At 37.4% G+C, this 23,184-nt stretch overlaps 1 protein-coding gene across 2 annotated transcripts in view; it reads right to left on the reverse strand.

The window, feature by feature from the left end:
- The window catches only part of TP53BP1 (tumor protein p53 binding protein 1), a 118,447-nt gene that overhangs the window by 32,717 nt on the left and 62,546 nt on the right, over positions 1-23,184 (reverse strand). For both annotated transcript variants that reach the window (XM_036735130.1, XM_036735129.1), the window contains 3 exons: positions 22,797-22,889; positions 8,792-9,311; positions 3,557-3,709 (listed from right to left, as the gene is read on the reverse strand). In XM_036735130.1, coding sequence (XP_036591025.1) covers positions 3,557-3,709; positions 8,792-9,311; positions 22,797-22,889 — 766 coding nt within the window. The remainder of the gene's footprint in view (positions 1-3,556; positions 3,710-8,791; positions 9,312-22,796; positions 22,890-23,184) is intronic.

The following is a 23,184-nucleotide window of genomic DNA, read 5'->3' on the forward strand; positions in this document are numbered from 1 at the left end:
ATCATCAGTACATCAATACCTTAAATAAGAATTTTCTGGTGTGTGACTTTACAAAGATTACGAGACAGCTCCTCACATTAGTTTCGAACATTTGTATGGGAAATGTCTGACACGGGCTCAGTGATACATCCCCATTTAAACAATTACACAAGGTAGCTTCTTTCTCCAAAAGCATGCATACTCCTCCAAATGGCCACTAGGGGAAGTTCAAGAAAGCCTGATGCCATGGAAAGTACATCTGAATTCAAATCTCAGCTCTTCCACTTATTACCTATGTACCCTTGGCATTTAACCAACCTCACTGTACCTCGGTTTCCCCATCTAAAAGATGAAGGGACCTCTAAGTTTCCTTGTTTAAGGCAAGACAATGGGGACAAGTTTACTCTGTGATCACTAATGGAAATTAATATGATAGAAGAGTGTGTCCTTTGGCTGTTCATCTGTCACAAGTTCTCAATGGCCTCTAAGGTGAGTCAAAAAGGTCTTAAAATAATTCCTGTTGTTTTCTTACCTGTGACAACCTTCTTTATCTATTATCCAATAAGGAAATGTTCCTATAAGGGCTTCTACTTCTAGTATTAAGATGACTAGTACAAGGATTAATATTTCCATTTTACAAATGAGGAAATGAGGCTCAGAGCTAAGAGATGACTTGTACAAGATAATAAAACTGGTAAGTATTGGAGCTGGAACTCAAACCTAGGTCTTTTGATTCCAAGTCCAATGTGACTTACATTTTACCTACTAGCCCTTTCTCAGACTCCAATATACATGTTTTCCAGGGTAGGTATGGGGAGAAGGAAGGAATCATCTGAAGTGACCAGAATCTAGAAGAGGATGTGGCTTCTTCATTCTTGAAGTGAGACTAACATGATAACAGTTTATAAGCACCCAATGCTGGGTACAGAACTATTTTTTTTTTCCTAAAAAGCACCCAAGTGAATGCCTTAAATGAAGTGGCAAGCTGTCTCAGCACAGCTCTCACAGATATAGGCACATGGATTGAGAATTTTAACTGGCAGAGAAAATCTTCAAACATAAAGTGAGGGATCCCTCCCTATCCCTGCAGAAAGCAACTATGGGGTGGAAAGGCTGGCATAAAACATGGAAAGAGGTATCAACAATAAGCAAGACTAGCATCAGTGAGCATAAGCATCCTGTTAGATCTATGCGAGGAAGGGTCAAGAAGATGGAACCAGAGCTCAGTGCCCAGTGGGCTGTGACACCACTCAAACTGCAATGTACTTTATGGAACTCGACAAAATAACAACATTCACTCAAACGAACAAAAGTTCTGAAGCCTTGTGGAAAATAATGGGGAAAAGAAAGAATTTAGGGGACATAGGTAATACCAGATCACAAACTATGTTATAAATAAGTAAACTTGAAAACTGTTTTGGTAGTGATTCAAAAGAGAAAGGTAGATAAATGGTACTAACCAGACCCAGAAATAAGCAAATTTAGCAGCCTAGTAGTCAATAAAGCCAAGAAATCAAACTACTGGGTAAATAACTCATTATTCAACAAGAATTGATGGGAAAATTGGAAGGAAGTAGAAATTAAGATTATACCAGTATCTCACATCCACAGCCTATATAAAAAAGTAACATAACAATTTGGAAAACAGAAGATCTCTTTCACAAGTGTGACTTGGAGGATGAAGGCAGGGGGAGGGGAGGCCACATTCTTAACCAAATATGGGTTTGCATTAAATATTTCTGACAAGTCATATATCAACAGATAGAGAGAGCACATGATATGGTGGACAGAACTGGCCTTGGGCTCAGGAAGACCAGGTTCAGTCCCCACTGTGAGGCAGCCCGGCCAGATGACCCTAGGCAAGTCAAGCTGCAGAGGCGATTTCTCATACAGTTGAAATCATAGGTCCAGTCGAAAAAAGAATTCAAAATATACAACGAATTGTCTCAATTATATAAGACCAAAAGGCACTCCCTAAAATAAGTAACCAAATATAATGAACAAATAATTTCCAGAGAAGAAATGTAAATGATCAGCTACCATATGAAAGATTATTCCAAATCTCTAATAGGAATAATGAATATCCAAATAGTAGGAACAGCCACACAAAGTCCAATAACATAGATCCTGGCTTTAAAACTTGCTATGTGTGCATGTGGCCAAGTAATTGGAGCTTTTCGTGCCTCAGTTAATTTACCTATACAATGTTGATAAGGATGTTCCCACTACTACCTTACAAAGCTGTTAGTGAACAAAGTGTTTTGTAAACCTTAATGCAATCTGTGTGAGCTATTATTATTATGAGAGATACATATATATATATTTGATGCCTTAATATGTTTCACCACCTTTGGAGGTACAGTTGCATCTAAAAGCATTAGTTCTTTCAAAAGCTCAATAATGGACCTCTTAGTGGATTCTTAAAATAGCCAGAGAAACTGAAAACTATGCTGAATATCTAGATACAAAAGGAATAACATCTCCTGCCTTGTTTCTCCAGTTCTGAATCAGACTCACCAGCAGAAGTTCAAATATGCAATTCCTTCAGCAAGTTCAATTTCAGCTCTAGTTCTGAGGTCAGTACATAACTTTAACCAGAGCAACAAGTCTCAATGTGATCATCAAAAACTCAGACATTACACCAACCCTGAAGATGAGTCTATGTCAGCTTCCAAAAACACGAACTTTCAGAATTTCACAAAGAATCTATTCCTAACATTCCAAAGCTGGAGGAAAAGAGGCAGCATAGAGTGGTGAAAAGAATATTGGCCTTAGAGTCAGGAAGACCTGGGTTCAAATCCTACCTTATATAATGGCTATGTGACCCTGAACAAATCACTTAACCTCTTCTCAGGCCCAGTCTCCTCATCTATACAATGAGGGTATTGGACTTGATGGCTTCTAAGGTCCCTTCCAGCTCTAAATTCATGATTCTGTGATTGACTGGGTGATTACAACAGATGCCTTGCAAAACTGTATTACAATTTGCATATGAATTATGGTATAATAATGGAAACTGTTTAATGGAAATTGGGTTCCAATCCTGTCTTTTGGTTTTTTTTTACTTAGTACCTATATGATCTAAGGAATTCCCCACCACCAGGCCTGTTTTCCCATCCACAAAATTATGGAGATGGACTGGATGATTTCTTGAGATACATTCCAATTTTAAATCCAACAATCCTATACTAAGGTTTTTAAATGTTATATAAAAATTTTAAATTGTATTTTTAGTTTGCTACTCCTTATTAATACTGTACATCTAAGAAAGCTTGATAGTGATTTCTAAATCTCTACATTAGAGGAAAAGATAACACCAAGAGGTTAACTGACAAGATCAGTGCTACATAGGAAAATCAGGACTGGGAGAGGATGAGAAATTAGAATCATTAACTTTCAGCCTTGTGCTGAGGTCCCTGAGCTACTTAACCCTTTCACTTTCTGATACAAAACATAGAGAAAACAAAGTATCAGTAAGCTGGATAATGGGGACATAGGGAAGAGATAGAGTGGTTAAAAAAAATCCAAAGTAACATTCTATTGAGTGAAATTTGCCACTTATCTAGTGTATTATTACCTCAGTCACTTTTCGATCCACTTCTGTGCCATCTACATAATATACATCAGTGATAACACGTGTAATTAGTGTGCGTACTTCACGTATAGTTCGCATGTGGCGATGTAAGACCTGGCCAGGTGGGGGCTGAGGCAAGTCAAATTCTTCTTCTCCCTATAACGTTTAAACAGCAGAACAGAAAATTAACACGTTACTACGAATGGATATAACTATGACCCAACCAATTCAAAATGCTCCAATTAATATGTTTCATGAAATCAGAATACAGTAAAACTACATGAATTAATTACAGCTAGAAATGGATATGATTTCTCACAGAGTTTATATATTAAGTACATAATCTACTCAATAGATATACTGTAGATGAATTGCACCTAAAGACCTGGGTTAATTTATACAAACAAATTTGGAGTAAGTGAGAATCCTGTTTATAGTTCTATCATAAAGAAAAATAATTTATTAATTCAAATAAAACCTTGTGCCTTAATGAAAGCTGACATGTGAAAACACCAAGTGAAGCTTGGCTCACACTAGAAAATAAAATGTATAATTTTTTTCCCATCCAGTTCTATGATTTCTTCAATGTAGAGAATTCCTGGTGTATAAACCTCCAGCACTCACATGCACAGTTGCAACTTGCAATTCATAGTCTCAGAGAAATGTCTGAGGCACTAAGAGAAAAAGTGACTTGCTTGTTGTCACATAGCTGGTATGTATCAGAGGCAACTCTAGGTTAAGCTTACCAGACTCCAATGCCAGTCCTCTATGTACTAATGCCATGCTGTTTTTATAAATTTTTAGTTTTTAAAAAAAATTGAAATTAAAAACGTTTTTTTATTTTAATTTTTCTCATTCTACTATGAACTGATCACATGTGAAGTGTTGGTTCTGGAGGAAAAAAAAACTTCCCCTCCATTGTTACATTCATTTAGTTTTTCTCCAGTATGAAATCTCCAGTGTGGAATCAGTCCTGTACTTAATTTAAGTGGAAGGACTTTATAAGGTTTCTTTCTAATATGAATTCTGTAGTGGGAAATAAGGTATGAGTTGTAACTGAAAGTCTTGGTAGAATTGTAAAAAGAGTCAACTTTGAAGTCAAATGACCAGGTTCCAATCCCAGCTCTGACACTAGCTATTTTAAGTCACTTAATCTCTTAAGCCTCAGTTTCTTTATGTGTAAGGGAGTTAGACTAGATGACCTCCGAGCTTTCTTTCCATCTCTAAACCTATGATTTTTCCCACATTAGAGGTTCTTTCAAGGACGAATCCTGATAATTAGTAAGTTGTAACCTCTGACATACACTTGCAAAATTCTTATTTCATAAGGAGCTACAAAAACTAAAGAATTCAAACAAATACAATTAAATATAAATATCACATTATTTCATACTAATAGTTATTTCCTCTACAACATCTCATGTTTATTATCCCATTCTCTCCATTTGTACAGCCACTTAGACCCTCATCATCTCTCACTTGGACTTTTATAGCCATCTCCTAACTGGCCTCCCTGCCTTGCTCCATTCTCATACATCCTCCACATCCGATGCGATTTTTTTCAAAAAGTGCAGTTCCGACTCTGTTACTGTCTCTACCTCTGACTGCTACCATACACCTCAATAAATTCCAACAGCTCTCTTATGATCTCTGGGACCATATATAAACTCTTTTCTTTGGCATTTAAAGCTCTTTATAACCTGGTCCCAACTTTGCTTTCTATATTACATATCACTCCCCTCTCCACATGCTCTAAGTACAGTTAAACTGGCTTTCTCTCTGCTCTTCAAACTTGACATTAGATTTCCTATTCCCCTGTCTTTGCACTGACTGTTCTGCCCACCTCTCACCCCTCCACTTCTCAGGATCCATGGTATCCACACAAAACTGAACTCAAGTACTGCTTTTTGCAGGAATCCTATCCCAGCCCTCCAGATGATAGCACTTCTCCTACCAAGGTTACCTCGTATGGCTTTTGCAATACCTATTTATGTACATTATGTTTCCTGTTAGAATGCAAGCTACTTGTGAGCATACGCCATTTTTGTCCCTGTATCTCCAGCTCCTAGTACAATGCCTGACACGTAGAAGGCATATTAATGCTTGTTCAGAACAGTTCACCCCTGCTAGTCCTGCTTTAAAGTTAAAAGGATTACACATATCTCTTCAGCTGCTCAGACTAAGCATTCATAATATATCCTTTTGCTGCTGTTGCTGAAAATGAAATCACTTGCCATGAGGGAAATATATGGAATGAAATAAATTCATATTTACTACTTTTCATACCTGAAGTGGGGAAAATGTTAATAAAAAGCTACCATGTGAAAATGAATGTCACAGAAATCTAAGATTCCAACAAGGATTGAAATTTAAAACACATTATTATTCAGAAAGGTACTAGGTAACAGATTATAATGATAATAGCTGGCATTTATAGTTTAAAGGTTTGCATTTCATATATATTATCTCATGTGATCTTCACAACAACTGTGGGAGGCAGGTGCTATTATTATCCCCATTCTATAGATGAAAAAACTGAGGCTAAACAAGGTTAAGTGATTTGCTTAGAATCACAGAGCTACCGAATGTCTGAAGCAAGGTCTGACCTAAAGAATCCTTAGCCCCAAGTCCAACGCTCTAGCCACACTCCCATACTTCTACATGGTATAGCTACTACACCGACTGCCACAAAAATATAAGAAAAATAAAAATTCCCCATAGCATTTATAAAAGATATTCCTAAAATCTGGACACATAGGCAAAAATGTGTATTTTCAAGAAATGAAATGAAATTTTCAACAACATTTTATTTAATTGGAATATTAACAAATAACATCCTCAACATGATTTCCATCATTTGTGATGCAAAGATTGATGCGCTTTCCAAGATTCATGAGAACTCGATGCAATAACTCCACATGGTCGTCAATTTTAGCACATTCACTCTTTATGCATTCAATCAAGTGTGTTGCATCTGTGATTTTCATTGAGTACTCCTTCTCCTTTAGCATACCCCAGAAAAAGAAGTCGCTGAACAACAGAGTCTTTGGTGAAACGGTTAATGAGATGTTAATGAGATTTCCTATGTGTCCAGACTTTAGGGACACCCTGTACATTCCCTAAATATAATCATATGGCTACATAGAAGCCATATGATGAGAGAAACCAATTGATATTAGCATAAAAACAGATGAAATAAAAAAGGAAAGGACAGAAAATCTAATGTTGCTTTCTCATGAATAGCTCTCTGAAAATGTACAAGAGTATGAAAGTAAACAGCTTATTTTTTTATTCATAAATGAAGGGGACAAGGGCAATGTCAAAGAAAATACTCCCTTAAATGCAGAGAAATCTTAGTTCCAGGGGCACAATTCAAAATTTAAGGACTACAGGAGCAAATTAGTTTCCACTAAAACAGGCCTAAGTCTCACCCACAATGCACAGCTTTAAAAGTTTTGACATCCTTGGCCTTAACACCTTACAGAAGCCATCAGAAGATGAAAGGGACATGAGTCAGTGGCAAAGCTGAGACAAGAAGTCAGACCTCCAGACTTTCAGGTGACTGCTCTGCATGTTAAAGTACAGATCAAGTTTGCCACTGTTAGTGAGGAAAAGGGCAACATGGTATAGTGCATAGAAAGCTGGCCCCAGTCAGGAAGGCCTGTATTCAGGTGCTGCCTCAGACACATATGTCACTTAACTTCCCATGGCCTCCGAGCAACCCCCTATGCCAACAAATTGCAGAGTTTCCCATCTGAATTGGTATAAGAAATTTCCTCACTGAGAGTTCCCCATGCCAATGAAAGCGTAGGTCTAGAAAATATTTTAGGTGAGAAAAGAGAGAGAAGCAGTAATTAAATTTTTTTTTAGTCTGAACCAATTAGTTCATCTATATAGGAAACATACACAGTACAAATTCCCTCCACTGATACAGACTGACAAATCTTTTGTAATTTATAGTCTTAGAGGGCTTCTAAGGATACTTAGAATTTAAGATACTTATCCAAGGTCACTAAGCTAGAATGTGTCACAGGCAGGGATTGAACCTAGTTCTTCCTGACTCCAAGGCAGGCTCTCTATCCACCACGTCATACAGCCACAGCTCAAAAACTGGACACAAATTATTAAACTATAAGATTCAACTAACACCTTAAAGGTGAAAACAGGGAAATAGGGGGCTGATGTGGTATGTCTCCTGTGCCAGAACTGATCTGCTACAAGTGTGTTGAAACTACCATCCTTTTACAGATAATACACTGAAGCTTCAGAACATCACCTCTTTATCCAGGCATTTCAGGCAATAAAGGATTCTTATAATATCTCATAGGGCTTTACTCCTAAAAAGGCATGGATAAATGAAATGAGCTAGGATGTGTTACAGCTCAACACAGGGGCCCTTGGAAAGCCCCTGATGAGGGGTTTATGATTAGAAAGAAGCCTTTCCTAACTAGATCCAAAGTGAAGATGACCCATAACTTATTTATTTATAAGCTAAGTAAGAGCACATAGCTGAACCTCTATCAGTTTCCATTTTTTTTCTCCCAAGGGACCCCACAGCCACCTAAAGAAATCTTTAAAATTTATTTTCAGATTTGTTAATCTAACATATAACTTTTTCTCTCCTTAAAACCACCCAGTTTTTAGTGTTTTATTTATTATATTCTCAGTTTCTTCCTCCATCCCTACTCCTACCAGTCCCTGATACTTTCCCACCCACTACAAATCGTAATACCTCCTCCACAGTCCCCAAAATTTCTACCTTCTCCTCTTTTTATTCCTACTACTTGTACTCCCTCCTGCTCATAATTAGCTCCTTCTCCAATCCCTTCCCACCAACTTTCAGTCCTCCCGCACATTCCCATAAAAAGGACTCCCAGGAACTATAAGGAAGTAGACTAAGTCCTGATAGGTGAGTAAGGAACAGGAAGATACTCAGGGCAACAATATTCTGAGAGCTATGAAATAGGGTGAAGATTGTTCACCTAAGCCTCTCTTTCAAGAGAAAAGGAGATCTACTTAAACTCAAATACTACTCAGTTTTCCTTGTAATATTACAGATTAGCTATAGTTCTAACATCTCCCAATCCACCTCCATTCTTGAGAGTATCCTTCATGTTCAATAGGAAACATAGCCCTATATTGTCAAAGTCTCATCTTCTCTGTTGACTAATACATGATTATTAACCAGTGGATCACACAGTTTAGAAGATCCCAGAGAAGTCCCACACCTGTTCTTACCTGGCTATGCAAAGAGTCAGTATCATCTCCTGAGACATTTGTAGGTTTCTCAGCATTCCTCCTTTCAGTCTGTACTTTAGCATCTTGTCTCCCAAGGTTCTGGTCAGCCATGCTGGTCCCCACCTCTACTTGTTCACAGGCTCCTTTCATGGTTTGTGTTGCTACTGAAACAACAGTTGGAGCCCAAAGGGAATGTTCTGTTGTCTGGACTTCTTTGTTATTTGCGTTGGGCCAAATGCTTTCTCCTCTAGTTCCTGGGCTTGTAGACAAGACTTTACTGTGTTTGTCCTGACTGGTTTTCGATTCTTCTTGCTTATCTCCTGCCACATTCATCTCCACAGTATCTCCTTTTGGACTGGATGGCACTTGTGTGACAGTCTGTTGTGCGGCTGGGGAAACAGGGGCCTCAACATGAGAAGTGTGCTTGATGGGCTGTTGTTGGCATGGCCAGGGGCTAGGTTCATCCTCCATTTTTTCATCTTCCACTTCTTGAGTGCTTGGGAAATTGAATAAATCCCCCCTGAAAATCAACCACACAGAGCAACCATGTCATAAGTAAACTGATTTGTCTGCATCGAGATCCAAAAGACAAGCCTTCCAAGTGCTCCACACACCCTTCTATTCCTGTGGTGTTCCCCTAACAGCATGAGCACACACCATGTCCCATTCACCACTAGGTGAGACTAAAATACATGAAATAGATTCCGCAAACCCAAGATCCACTCTTCCCACCAAATAAGAAAATGTGAGTGTCCAGACTACTTCCACCATGTGAAATGCAAAGAGTGACAACATTATGATTGTTGTTACGGGTAACTGTGTTAATGAAGCTTTATATCATGATCTTAAGTAGCTGTTCCTGTGAAATAAGAATGGTGAGTTCAAAATTACTCCAACATGACAATACCATTATTGCAAAATGTTTTACATTTTTATCAATAAACTCTTAATACTACTGGCAAAAGAAAAACAAGAAAACAGAAAAAGTGAATTTCTTAATCAGTCAACAACAATGTTAAGAATTTACTTTTAAAAAGGAAGATAAGTCATAGCACAATTTTTATGCACAAAGTAATGTTTCTAATACTTTTCTGGGTCTAAATGGACTTCTGTCAGGTTTGGCATGGGCTCATACTTCATAAGAAAATCGGGATATTTTGGGTTTTTCTTTTATTAGTTGACATTATGAGGAATAGGATGACATGGATAAAGGTCACAAAGGACAAGCAACCATACAGAGGCTGCCATCTGCATGGCTGGATAAAGTATTCACATTGATAGAACATAAGATCCATTACAATATTTATTAGTAGTATTTATCAGTTACTAATACTTCTATTTTTTGCATTAATAATCAAAAAAATAATGTTTATTTTTGGGAAAGGAGCCCTATTTAGAAGACAATAAAACTTCTAGCTCTCTCAGCTACAGTGGTCAAGTTAAAAAGCATTTATATTATGTGTCTAATATGTGCCAGCCACTAAGTTAAGCTCTGAGGATGCAAAGAAAAGCAAGGACAGTCCCTGTCCTCAAGGGGTTCACAATATGACAGGGGAGAAAACATGCAAAACAACTCTGCACATTCAAGATACATACAGAGTAAATTGAAATATAGAGAAACTGGAGTTAGTCTAGAGAGGTGGTCCAATGGATACAGTGTTGGACTTGGAGTCAGAAAGACCCAAGTTTGAATCATGCCTCAGACATTTATCAGATGCGTGACCTGTCAACAGGTCACCTAACCTCTCTACTCTGAGTTTCCTCATCTGTAAACATGGTAATAACTACAGCACCTACTTCATGGTGTTGTTGTGAGGACTAAATGAGATAACATGTAAAGAGTTTTGCCAACCTTAAAGCACTATACAAATGGTGATGGTGGTGGTGGTGGTAGTTGCTGGAACCACTTTTGGATAACTTAGTTCTTCAAAAAGTTGCAAAGATGCTATTTCTTATCACTCATGTAACAGTGAAACTCTAAATAAAATATTTCTTGTCCATGGTGCGATCATCATAACAGATCAAGATCAAAAGGCCTGGATCAACAGGATAAGTGCAGCTAATATAAAAGTGGAATACATGAAAGGTACAAAAGTGTAGAGGGTATTAAAAAGAAACATATAGCAACGGCAGCAGCAGAATGTAAGGAGTTCTCTCTGAATACGTGTGCAATACTGCATTAGAGAACAAAGAGACCTCTGCTCACTATCAGGATCTATCAAATTCCCAACTATATGGGAGCACCTGTTAAAATTGGAAACTAGACAGCTGATAGATACCTGGATAATGAACACATTATTTACGGTTAGGTAAATGTAAAAACTTTTATGACTTTGTCTTTCACAGCTGTATACAAGAAGCCCATCGTTCAGCTATTAATGTAAAACATGTAGATTAGGTATTATTACTATGAGGGCTTTAAAACACAAATACTCAAAAACCAAAGTTCTTTGTTAAAGTAGGAGCTGAACAACAGAAATAAATTCTCAGGTAGTTGTCTCTGGAAATAATGAAGAAAAGCTATGAAATTAACTGCAAATACTTAACAAAATAGCAAAATAAGCTTTTTGTTTTTAATTATCTGGGATGTTTTAGGTAAAAGAGTTTTGGAGCTAAAATTACCTAGAACTGCAGAAAATTGAATTTTGGGTATATAGACACAATCTCAGATACAGACTGGTTTTACATTGTTCTTTCTAAATGTAAACTTTATCTGCTTAATTTCGGCAAATAATGATCAGGAACCAATAATAACAAAAATCCTAATGAGAAAATTAAGTTTTATCTTTTCCTTAATACTATTTGATATTTGTAAAACATGAAAAAGAAATCAGCATATTTCAGGTTTTAAATCTAAATATGTTTGTTAAGATGGTAGAGATCAAGGAACACATCCCCTTCGGGATGTTTGCTTATCGTTAAAGTGGAATACACCATCTGCTTTTCTGTGTTTTCAAGTAAAACTAGATTATAAGCACCTAATTAAACTTAGCTCCTTGAATACAGGGCCTATGTTTTATATTTCTTCGTATTCTTCATAGTAGCTAGTACAGGATCTTGCACACAACACTCAGCAAATATCTGTTGGTTTGATTTGAAATAAAAACAGTGGAAAACAACAAGTGTTAAAATTGGCCTTAGAGTTTCAAAACTTGCATCCATGAGATACACTGCCATGAACAGAATCATTTCCAGTGGTTCAGTGAGCCATTTTCTTCATAGGTATTTGCTAAGTAGTGTTCACATTACTGTACTGTTCCCTTTGGGGAGTTTGGGTACACAGTACAAGAAACATCATTAAAAAGAAGCACAGAGAGATCTGGATCTATGTTATATTACTATTGGTTTGTTTTCTTGCTCTCGTCCTCTATAACCATTTACTTCAAAGACTAATAACTATTCAATTCATCTCCTGACAGTATTAAAGATGTTTGTGTTTGTTTTTTTGGTAGTGAATGGAGATTGACAATTATGCAAACAAATTATATTCTTGGCTTCTCTAAAAGGCAGAAGTAAATGGGAACTTCAGTCTTAATTATTTCTGGCAGCAGTGAAAAGCCAGGAGACTTGAAAAGATAAATGAAAAACCTGAAATCAGGTATTAGGTATACCTGGACAATGTGATATTTAAAAACAAGTAAACAACAACTAACTACTAAACACCAAGTGTAATAAGACCTTAACTGTACAAATGGAAGCAGCAACCATTAAAAACAAACTAAAAAGTTTCCTCCTTAATGTCAAATGTAGGTCTTTGCTTTATAATATAATAGTAGTATTTTGACTAAGATCCAAGATACACTATTCCAATGATGGACTTCAGAGTTTGAAATTATTTGTTCCAGGATTTAGTTATTTTGAAGAATTGCTACTATGTATGATAGAATGTGTCTTTTTATATGTAATAACCCTTCTCGTTAATTTGCTGAGATATGAGATGGAAGAATTCTATGGACTGTCCTGCCAGCATCCTGAACCCTTAGGCCATCAATTTAAATGATAACTCTGTCACATTCAACGATGCTTTTAGTGAGCCACCAAATCAGAGGTGTATATAAATCATTTCATCTAACACATAACCAGTATCACCCTAATTCTGTGCTATATTTAGGTGGGACTTGAAAATGACATTGTCTTTAGATATCTATATAACTTAGATAAAATACCTTTGGGACATTTAGCCCCATCCAATTATCAATTTCTCTAATACCAAAAGAATTTTTTGCATCTTAGTACAAAATCCTGAAACCACAAAATGTATGTTGCCTAAATAAACATTACAATTAAGTGCCTAATTTATACAGTGTTTGGTTGTGTTTTTTTAAATAAAGGCATTGCATAGAGGTTGACAGATTGAAGCTACAATTCTTCATATAAGTCTAATGATATCTCACCTGCAATACTGCAATCAGGTTTCAGGGCTTCAATATCAGAAGAAAAAAAAGTCAGTAAGACAAAGGGAGCACCAAATGATAATACAAACAAGTTATCATGTCTCTTATTTTATGACACTTTTTCTGAGATATTATAAGAGGTTCACATACATTAATACATTAACCTTCACAATATTCTGATCTTATGCACTGGGAAACTAAAGCACATAAAGATCAATGAATTCACATAGGATTCTCAAAGTAAATTAGTACTGGAATTATCAAAAAAATAAGTATGCTCTTTAAAAGCCTCATGGTTTAGCCTCGTAGCTATACTCATCTAAATCTTCAGTGTTTAGGAATTCTTAAAGTTGACTCAAAGAAGCTACGAAAGGTAATGAAGACATCTATATTCATCTATATATGAGAAAAGATTTTCTGCCCATTAAGTATTAGATTCTGGTCCTAAAGAACTCACTGTGTTCCTCCATCCTTAGACATTCTTCTACTGCTAATATTTGTGATAATATGTCTAATGTTTAACACCTGCCTATTACTAACCACCATCATCCTCTCAAGTCACTCAGGCTCACAACCCAGATGTCATCCTCAACTTCTCACACTCATACTTAACACACAAGGTCATGATCTTAGACAACTCCCATCTTCTGCCTCCTTTGCTCCTATACATGTGCTGCTGAACAAATGTGTAGGAATAACATTTGCAACCATTTTGGTTGTGTCCACTATAAATTTATGTTACACAACCTCAACTGGGCCCTGATTGCTGTTAGGCAATCCTTCTTTAACTTCCTTATCAACGCACTTTCTAACTCTTCACAGAAGCTCTTCCAAACCTTTTCATCCCTCCTCAAATCTCTCACGGCTTCTCCTTCCCCCATACGCTCAGCTGAGAAATGTGCCTCATATTTTCCAGAAAAAACTGGAATTCACCGCAATCCCTCTTCCTCATCTCCTATCATTCAGATGCTTTCTACCGCTATCTCCTCCTTCACTGCTAACTCACATGAAGAGGTGGCTTTACTGCTTACCATGATTAACAGCATTTACCCACTCAAGCAATCCTATTTCATATCATCTCTTCCAACAGACTGTCCCCTTTCTCAGTCTACTGGCTCCTTCCCTACTATCTAAAAACATGCCCAGGTCTCCCCCCATCCTAAAATAAATCATCACTTGATCTGTTCATCCTTGATAATTATAATCCTATAACTTCTGCCTTTTAAGGCTAAGCTCCTTAAAAAGACCAAATCCAACAGGCACCTCTACTTCATTTCCTCCTCACTCTCTTCTTAACTGCTTACAATCTAGTTCTCAACTTCATCATTACAGTAAAACTGCTCTCTCTCTTACAATCAATCAATCTCTTTACTGTCAAATCCAATGGCTTTTTCTCAATTCTCCTTCTCCTCAACCTTTCTGCAGCCTTTGACAGTGTTGAACACTCTCTCCAACTTGATACTTTCTCCTCTCTAGGTTTTTGGGATACCATTCTTTCCTGCTTCTCCTCCTACCTATCTGACCACTCCTTCTAATACTCCTTTGCTAGCTCAAACTCTGACTGTAGGTGTCCCATATGGTTGTCCAGCACTCAGGCCCTCTTCCATTCTCTCTCTATACTACTTCACCAGTTGATCTCATTAACTCTCAAGGACTTAATTATCATCTCTATACAGATTATTCCCAAATCTACCTATTGCATCCTAACCTCTAGGCTGACCTCTAATCTGGCATCTCCAACTGCCTTTCAGACATCTCAAATTGGATGTTCAACAGATATCTTAAACTAAACACACCCAAAAACAAACTCATTATCTTTAATTCCAGCTCCTCCCCACTCCTAATTTCCTATTAGGGTCAAGGACAACAACATTCTCCCAGTTATTCAGACTTGCAATCTAGTAGTCATCCTGGAATCCTCACTTATCTCTCACCCCTGCCCCCCACCCCATAACCAATCTGTTGCTACAGCCTGTCGATTTCACCTTTGCAGCATCTCTCAACTATGCTCCCTTCTCTTCTCTGCCACTGTCATCACTCTGTGCAGGCCCCCATCATCTCATGCCTGGATTATTGTGGGTCAGCCTGTCTCAAGTCTCTCCTCACTCCAATCCATCCTCTAATTGGCTACTAAAATGATTTTTCTAAAGCACAGGTCTGATCATATCACTCCCCTTTCTCTCCCACCCTCATGCCCCCTACCTCCCTATTGCCTCCAGGATCACATGCAAAATTCTTTGTTTGGTATTCAAAGCTCTTCATAACCTAGCCCTCTATCATTTTTCTAGTCTTTTTATACCTTATTCCCCGTCACATATTCTTCAGCCCAGTGACACTGGCCTCCTTACCATTCCATAAACAAGACACTCCATCTCTCAGCTCCAGGTATTTTTTCTGGCTGTCTCCCATGCCTGGGATGCTCTTCCTCCTCATGTCCACCTAATGGTTTCCTTGGCTTCCTTCAAGTCTCAACTAAAATCTCATCTTCCAAACAACCCCTCTTTATTCTAATGCCTTCCCTTTCTGATTGATTTCCTATTCATCCCGTATATAGCTTGTTTGTACATATCTGTTTGCTTGTTGTTTCCATTAGATTGTAAGCGCCTTGCAGGCACAGACTGTCTTTTTGCCTTTCTGTATATCCCCAGCAATTAGCACAGTGCTTGGCATATAAACGACACTTAATACATGTTTACTGACTGACACATATTCAATCCATTACCAAGACTATTACCTCCACTATGGCAAAACACTGCTGGTTAGTAACCCTGGCACAAGATTCTCCCCTTCCAGTCTATCCTCCACTGAGCTGATCTTCCTAAAGGGCAAAGCTGACTACATCAATTTCCTATTCAATACATTCTGATGGCTCCCTATTACTGCCTTCAAGATGAACACATAAACATGAACATAAAATCCTGTGTTTAATTTTTGAAGCCTTCCACAATCTAGCCCCTTCCTATCTTTACAGGATACATTTATTCTTCTCCACATATTCTAGGGTACTGTGACATTGGTCTTGTTTTTCCTCAAACATGACACAATCTTGATAGATTTCCTACTTGCCTGGAATGTTCTTTCTCACTTCTGTCTACTGGTTTATTGGGCTTTCTTTAAGGCTCCGCTCAAGTCCCATCTTCTTCAAAAGGGCTTTCCTGATCTCCTTCTCCTTCCCCCTCTCCCCGACTACAGTGCATTCTCTCTGAAATTACCTCCCATTTACACATATGTGTAGATATACACATGTGTTTGTGTATATACATTCATACGTATATGTTATATGCAGATAGTTGTTTTCATATTCTCTTTTCCAATACAACGTGAATTCTTTGTGGGCAAGAATTGTGTTTTTGGTCTTCTTTATAATCCCAAATATTAGCACAGTGCCTAGTACACATTCAGTGCTTAATAAATGCTTATTAATGATGATGATTCAAACTGTAATTTCTTTTTGACAAGGACTACTATATTCATTTTATTTTTCAGGCTCAAAAATTGAGCTTTCCAGTGGTAAAATGAGACAAAGATAGAAATTCCATACTTGTGAATTTTTAGTAATAACTAGAAATATACTCTGAATGTTATAAAAATGGACAGTTTTTCAAAGCAATTAGTCCTGCCACCACTTAAAGAGACATATAAAAAGAGACAGAGACAGATGCAGGGTGACAGAATGTTTCTGAAGGATAAGAAACAAATCCCAGCAAAACCAAATGTACTATTCTGAGTAATAAGACTCTAGGAAGTATTCGTACTTGAAACCAAAGGATTCAGAACATACACATCTCTGAAGACACTATAAAACAAACAAAAAAATTAGAGGAGCTAAAAGCAATGAAAGCATATTCATTTAAATGCTCACATATTCATTTGAATGCTCACATAGCAGCTCCAGTTTCAGTACCCAAACAATCAAAAACATAGCAGCCAAATGAATTCTCTAATTTCTGGGGAGGATGGCCTAGAAGGATATGTTGAATGTTCACATGATCATTCAAGTTTCAGTACCTGAGTCACTGGGTACTTCTTTCCACAAAGAAAAGCACTGTGTAACAGAGAGGATACAATAACTAATTGAATTTAATATATATTTAAGTACTCATTTGGGCAAGTTCCCATAAGGGATAAAAATACAAACAAATTATTTTCCATGAACACAAGAGTGCTTAAAATCTAAAGAGGAAACAAGAGACACACACAAATAATTATAATAAAAGCAAAATGTGGAGAGGTTCAGGCAAAAAGTTAAAGGAACAAAGTAGAAGGAAAAATTATTTATAGTTGGGGATCAAGAAGGCGTCATAGAAAAGATGGTATCCGAACTAGACTCCCAAGAACAGATAAAACTGTGATAGGTGGGGATGGGAGAAAGGGAGAAACTTCAATTAGCCCAGCTTGACTGCAACAGGGTTCATGAAGAGAACAGTAATAGGTTGGGAATAAAGAGTAAAGGACCTCTAATGCTATAATAGAAAGTCTATATCTTGTTCTATAAATAATTAAGACTTGTAAAAGGTTTTTGAATAGGAGAACGACACAATCAGAACCATGGCTTAAATGTGACATCAATGTGCAGGACAGGCTAAAAGGAGTTAAGAATGGAAGGATAGTTAGTTAGGCTATTATAAGAGTTCACAGCAACAATACAAAGAACCTTCAATGGAAATGGAAAGCAAGATGATACAGAGATATAACTGACAGGAATTAGTAAAATGATTGGTTGTGGATGGGCAGAAGGAATCACAGAACCTGAGGTGGAAGACACTTCTCAGCAATCATTTAGTAGACCAACCCAAGCCTGAAAATAATTTCCTTTATAACATGCTTGGCAAATGGTCATTTGGCCTTTGCTTGATGATCTCTAATAAGAGGGAACATACTACTATGTTCTACGACAGTCTATATTATTCAGTAGTTTTTCTTTTCAAGTTTAAACCTCATTTTTTTTTTGGCAACATCTATACATTGTCCCTAGCTAGTTCTACCCTCTGGGCTAAACAGAACAAGTCACATACATCTTAACAGTGAGAATCCTTCAAATATTTGAAGACACTTATCATGTCCTCTTTGAGAATCCTCTTCTTCATGCTATATATCCTCAGTCCCCACAACCAATATGGTTGCCCATCAGTTTATTAATAGGGTTAGGGACTATTCCTATGATTTCATTCGTTCAGGCAACTGCCAGGAAAGGAAAATGCTTCAAACTACATAGATCTGCTTCAAACTACAATCTTCACAAAATTGCCTAGAGCATTAAGAGAGTAAGTGATTTGCCCAGGTCCACAGAGGTGAACCTAAATCCTGCTCTTCCTGGTTTCAAGGCTAGTTCATTATTCAATATACTAAAATGTTTCTCAGCTTATCAACATCCTTCTAAAAACATGACACTCAGATTTGATCACAATAGTCTAAATGTGGACTGATGACCAGAAGACAGCAGAACTACCACTCCTTACTTCCAGAAGCTGCATCTCTCTTAATGAAGTGAAAGATTCCATTAATTTTCGTGGCTTTTATGTCACATTGTTGAATCATACTACAGTTTCTTAGAATCCTCTAATTAAGAGGTGGGAAGAATGAAGGTAAAGAGTCAGAGTGCTCCATTGGAATCCTTGAGAGGTAGGGACAAAGTGAGGAAGGCCTCCAGAATGTTGGATAGAACCCCTGTGGTGAACTTTTAGGAGGACTTGGATAAAAACAGGCAAGCATGGATAGGATGAGATCTGAAGTGAGGGAATTCCCGAACTGATGACATTACAGATCCATTTAAATATCTAAGAGTATTGATTAAGAGGTAAGACCCCTAGATATTTTTTAGATGAACTGATATCTAGCCATGTCTCCTCCATCTTAGACCTAAGAAGCTGATTTTTCTGAACCCAAGAGTAAAGCTTGGTATTTGTTCCTATTAAATTTACTCTTACAGTTTCAGATCTTGACTCTTCTTCAGTGTACTTCTTCTGATGCAAAGTGAATTGAACAGTAGAACATTGTACACAGTAACAGCAATATTGTATGGCGATCAACTGGGAATGACTTAGCTATTCACAGCAGTACAGTGATCCAAGACAATTCCTAAGGACTTATGAAAAATGCTATCCATCTCCAGAGAAAGAACTGATGGAGTCTGAATACAGATCAAAGCATATTTTTTTTTTAAACTTTAATTTTCTTGTTTCCTTTTGGTCTGTTTTCTTTTACAACATGACTAACATAGAAATATGTTTTCTGGGGCAGCTAGGTGGAGCAGTGAGTAGAGCAATGGCCCTGGAGTCAAGAGGACCTGAGTTCAAATCCGACCTCAGACACTTGACACACTTACTAGCTGTGTGACCTTGGGTAAGTCACTTAACCCCAATTGCCCTGCATTCCCCCCTGCAAAAACAAAAAAAAAAATACCAAAAAACAGAAATATGTTTTGCATGACTGCACATGTATAACCTATATCAAACTGCTTGCCTATTCAATGAGGTGAGTGGAGAGGGAGAGAGGAAGAGAATCTGGAACTCAAAATTTTAAAAAATGAATGTTAAAAATTGTTCTTATATATAATTGGGGAAATATAGTATATACTATTATGCTATAAGAAATGATGAAGGGGATAGTTTCTAAGAAACCTGAGAAGATTTGTATGAAATGATATAAACAGAACCAGAACAATTTATACAATGACAACATTACTGTAAGGAAAAACAACTCTAAAAGACTTAAGAATTCTGGTCAATGCAATAACCAACCACAATTCCAGAGGCCTAATAACGAAACAAGCTGATAAACAGGTGAAAGACTCAGAGTGTACAATGAAACTCTCCCTCTCTCCTCCCCACCCCCCTCCTTCTTCTTCTGGGCATGCCTAATGTATACATTTGTTTTGCTCTGCTACACCCTTTTAATGGAGATTTTGTTTTAATTTCATTCTCAAAAGGAGTGGGGGAAGGATGAGAGGGGAAACAGGCAGGAGGTGGATTTTTGTTGACTGAAAAATAAAATAAAATTTAATTTTAAAAAGCAACCTCAAAAAAATAAAAAGTCTATTTATAGGGGTTAGCAGCCAAGGTAAATAAAAGTATGGATAATGGCCATCTATGACAGCTAGCAAGACAGACTCTAAGGGCCAGACAGAATAACAATAGGCAAAGGAATCTTTGAATAGATTAAGCATTATTTACTAGCAACCTGATCAGAAAGAAGTTCTCAGATACAGTTAAAGGTCAAAGTTTTCCAAACTATAGACTTTACCTTCTTGGGAAAGCACAAGACCCTCTGGAGGATAGAGGCATGAAGTAAATGCCCAAAATTATTGGATTTGTTCAAGTACAATTCCCACACAAATACATCCATCCTTTTCAACGAAAATAAAGTTCAGATCAAAGTCAATAAAAACAATTCACTAACACTTAGACCCACTCCAACTGCCAGTAAATGCACCATAGTGATTATATAATGTGATGTTGGCAAACCAGACCAAATTAGGGTTAGTGTTTGTCAAATCTCGACAGAAGCTTGACAGATTTACCATTTACACTGCCAACAGATACAGGGTGATGATACATGAGTTGTGTTATTGTGCTGGTTGCTGTATATGAACTTTGAAGGTATTGTGTTAAGCTAAATCATCTATATGTAAAAATTAAAAGTTCCATATTAAAAAAAGTTTATGCAGACTGAGTCAAATCAAAACGAACAGGGCTTTTTGACAGCAAGGTTAACAATATAAATGTTCTATACCTATACAAACGTTTGGAAAACTGTCTCAGCAACTTATTAATCAACAACCAATAAGCATTTATTAAACATCATGACAAGTTATTCATTATATTAGGTACTCGGGATACCAGTACAAAGGATGATAAATCCTCCTCACAAAGAGTTTATCTTCTAAAAGGGAGACAGTAGAGGGTGGCTCAAGGCCTTAGTGCAGTTCCAAGCTATTAAAGCTTAAAACTGCACTAAGACTTTTGGGATACCCTGTACATATAAGTATCCAAAGCATAAATATAAAGTGAATAAATGCAAATATATAAAAATTAACTAAATATAAGATTTGGGAAAGAGAGAATTAGTAGTTGGGGAGATCAGGAAAAGTTTCATACAGAAAGTAGCACTTGAGCAGCATCTTAAAGAAAGAGAAGGACTCTCTGAGGCAAGGGTGAGGAGAGAATGCATTCCAGGTATGAAGAATAACTAATGTAAAGGCACAAAAATGGGAGATGAAATGTCATGTGGCAATGTCCACTGAAGCTGGAAAGACAGACTGGGGTTTATATTTGCTCTTAGAGGTAAGAGACTTGAAAAAGTAGGGGAATTAGCGTCAGAAGTGTGCACAGGACATACTGCAATGGAGTAAGACTTGAGCCATAGAGGCCGGGATGTTGCTATAATTTAGGCAAGAGATTAAAGAGGGAGTTGAGGCCTCTTTCTCCTGCATAGGGAGAAAGGAGTCAGATTCAAGAGACGTTATGGCAATAAAAATGACAAGATTTGACAAATAGTTGGATATGTGAGGTGAAAGAAGGCAAGAAAGTTTAAAATAATGCTGAAGTTACAAACCTAGGAGATAGAAAAAATGGTAGTGTCTTCAAAAGAAACAGGGAAGTTTGGAAGAGGGGGATGGGTTTGGTGGGAAAGATAATGAGTTCACTTTGGACATGATGAATTTGAGGTGCTAATCAGACATCCAGTCTGAAATGCCCAATATACAACTGGTGACATGGGACTGAAACTCAGAGGAAAGACCCAGGCTGGATATGTAGCTCTGGCAGTCATCTATATATGGATGATAAACCCAGGGGAGCGAATGAAGTTACCAAGAGAAAAAGTAGAGAAGGAAAAGAAAAAAGGACCTAGGATAGAACCTTGGGGAACACTGATAGTTAGAGAGCACAATACAGATAAGTCAGGAAAGAAGACTGAAGAGTGGTCAGACAGGTGGGAGGAGAACAAGGAGAGTATGGTATCATTAAAACTCATAGAGAACATAGTACCCAGCAGGACAGGGTGACCAATAATGTCACATGCAGCAGAGGTCACAGATGACAACTAAGAAGATCTGGCAACTAGGATTGTTGGTAACTTCAGAGAGACCAGTTTTATTTGAGTGATGAAGTCAAAAGTCAGATTTCGAAGGGTAAAAGTGAAAGGAGAGAAAATTGAGGCAGCAAGTATAGACAGCTTTTTCAAGGAATTTCATTGAGAAAGAGGGGAGAAATATAGGATGAAAGCTTGAGGAATGGTAGAATATAGTGAAAGCTTTTTTAAGGATGTGGGTGTAAGAGATTTAAACATGTTTGAAAGCAGGAGGGAAGGAACCAATAAATAGGAAAAGACTCAATATTTAATAGAGAGGGGAAGATTGAGAATGCCACCTTCTGGAGAAGACAGAAAAAAAGATGTGAAAAGATACAGATACAAAGGCCATGGGAAGGAGTAAGAGCCACTTCTTTCTCAAAGACCGTTTTTTAAATAAACACGATTCAGTCTGGCTTGAATATGTCCTATTCGAGTGAAAAGCTAAATTGGAGGCCACAAAGAGAGAGTATAGCAGTGTCTGGCAGCAATCAACTGATGATTTAATATGGGAGCAAAGATACCATGAAAATAATGCTTACCTGATGAGATCTGACGGGACATCATGGCCTTTGGCTTCATCATCCTGCCGGACTTCACAGACACGGCTAAACACAGACGCTGTCTTCTGAGAACTAAGGATAATAAAGTAAAGCAGTAAGTCTACATTTGTTTGGACAGAAGAATTACCTTTCAATCAAGCAACAAACATTTATTAAGTGCCTGCTATGTGAGGTACTATGCTATGTAACAGAAGTATCTTTCAGGCATTGCAGGTAAATAATCCTTCTCCCATAATTCTTCCCTTGATCCAAGATGCAGCTTTCTTATATTTCTAATGCAGCATAAGAAAGCCTTCATGAGAAACATCATGAGCAACAATAATGTAATGGAACAACGCCTGGTCCCATGCTATCACCACACTTCTCT

The sequence above is a fragment of the Trichosurus vulpecula genome, chromosome 8 (assembly GCF_011100635.1).
Source record: "Trichosurus vulpecula isolate mTriVul1 chromosome 8, mTriVul1.pri, whole genome shotgun sequence".
NCBI classification, from domain to species: domain Eukaryota; kingdom Metazoa; phylum Chordata; class Mammalia; order Diprotodontia; family Phalangeridae; genus Trichosurus; species Trichosurus vulpecula.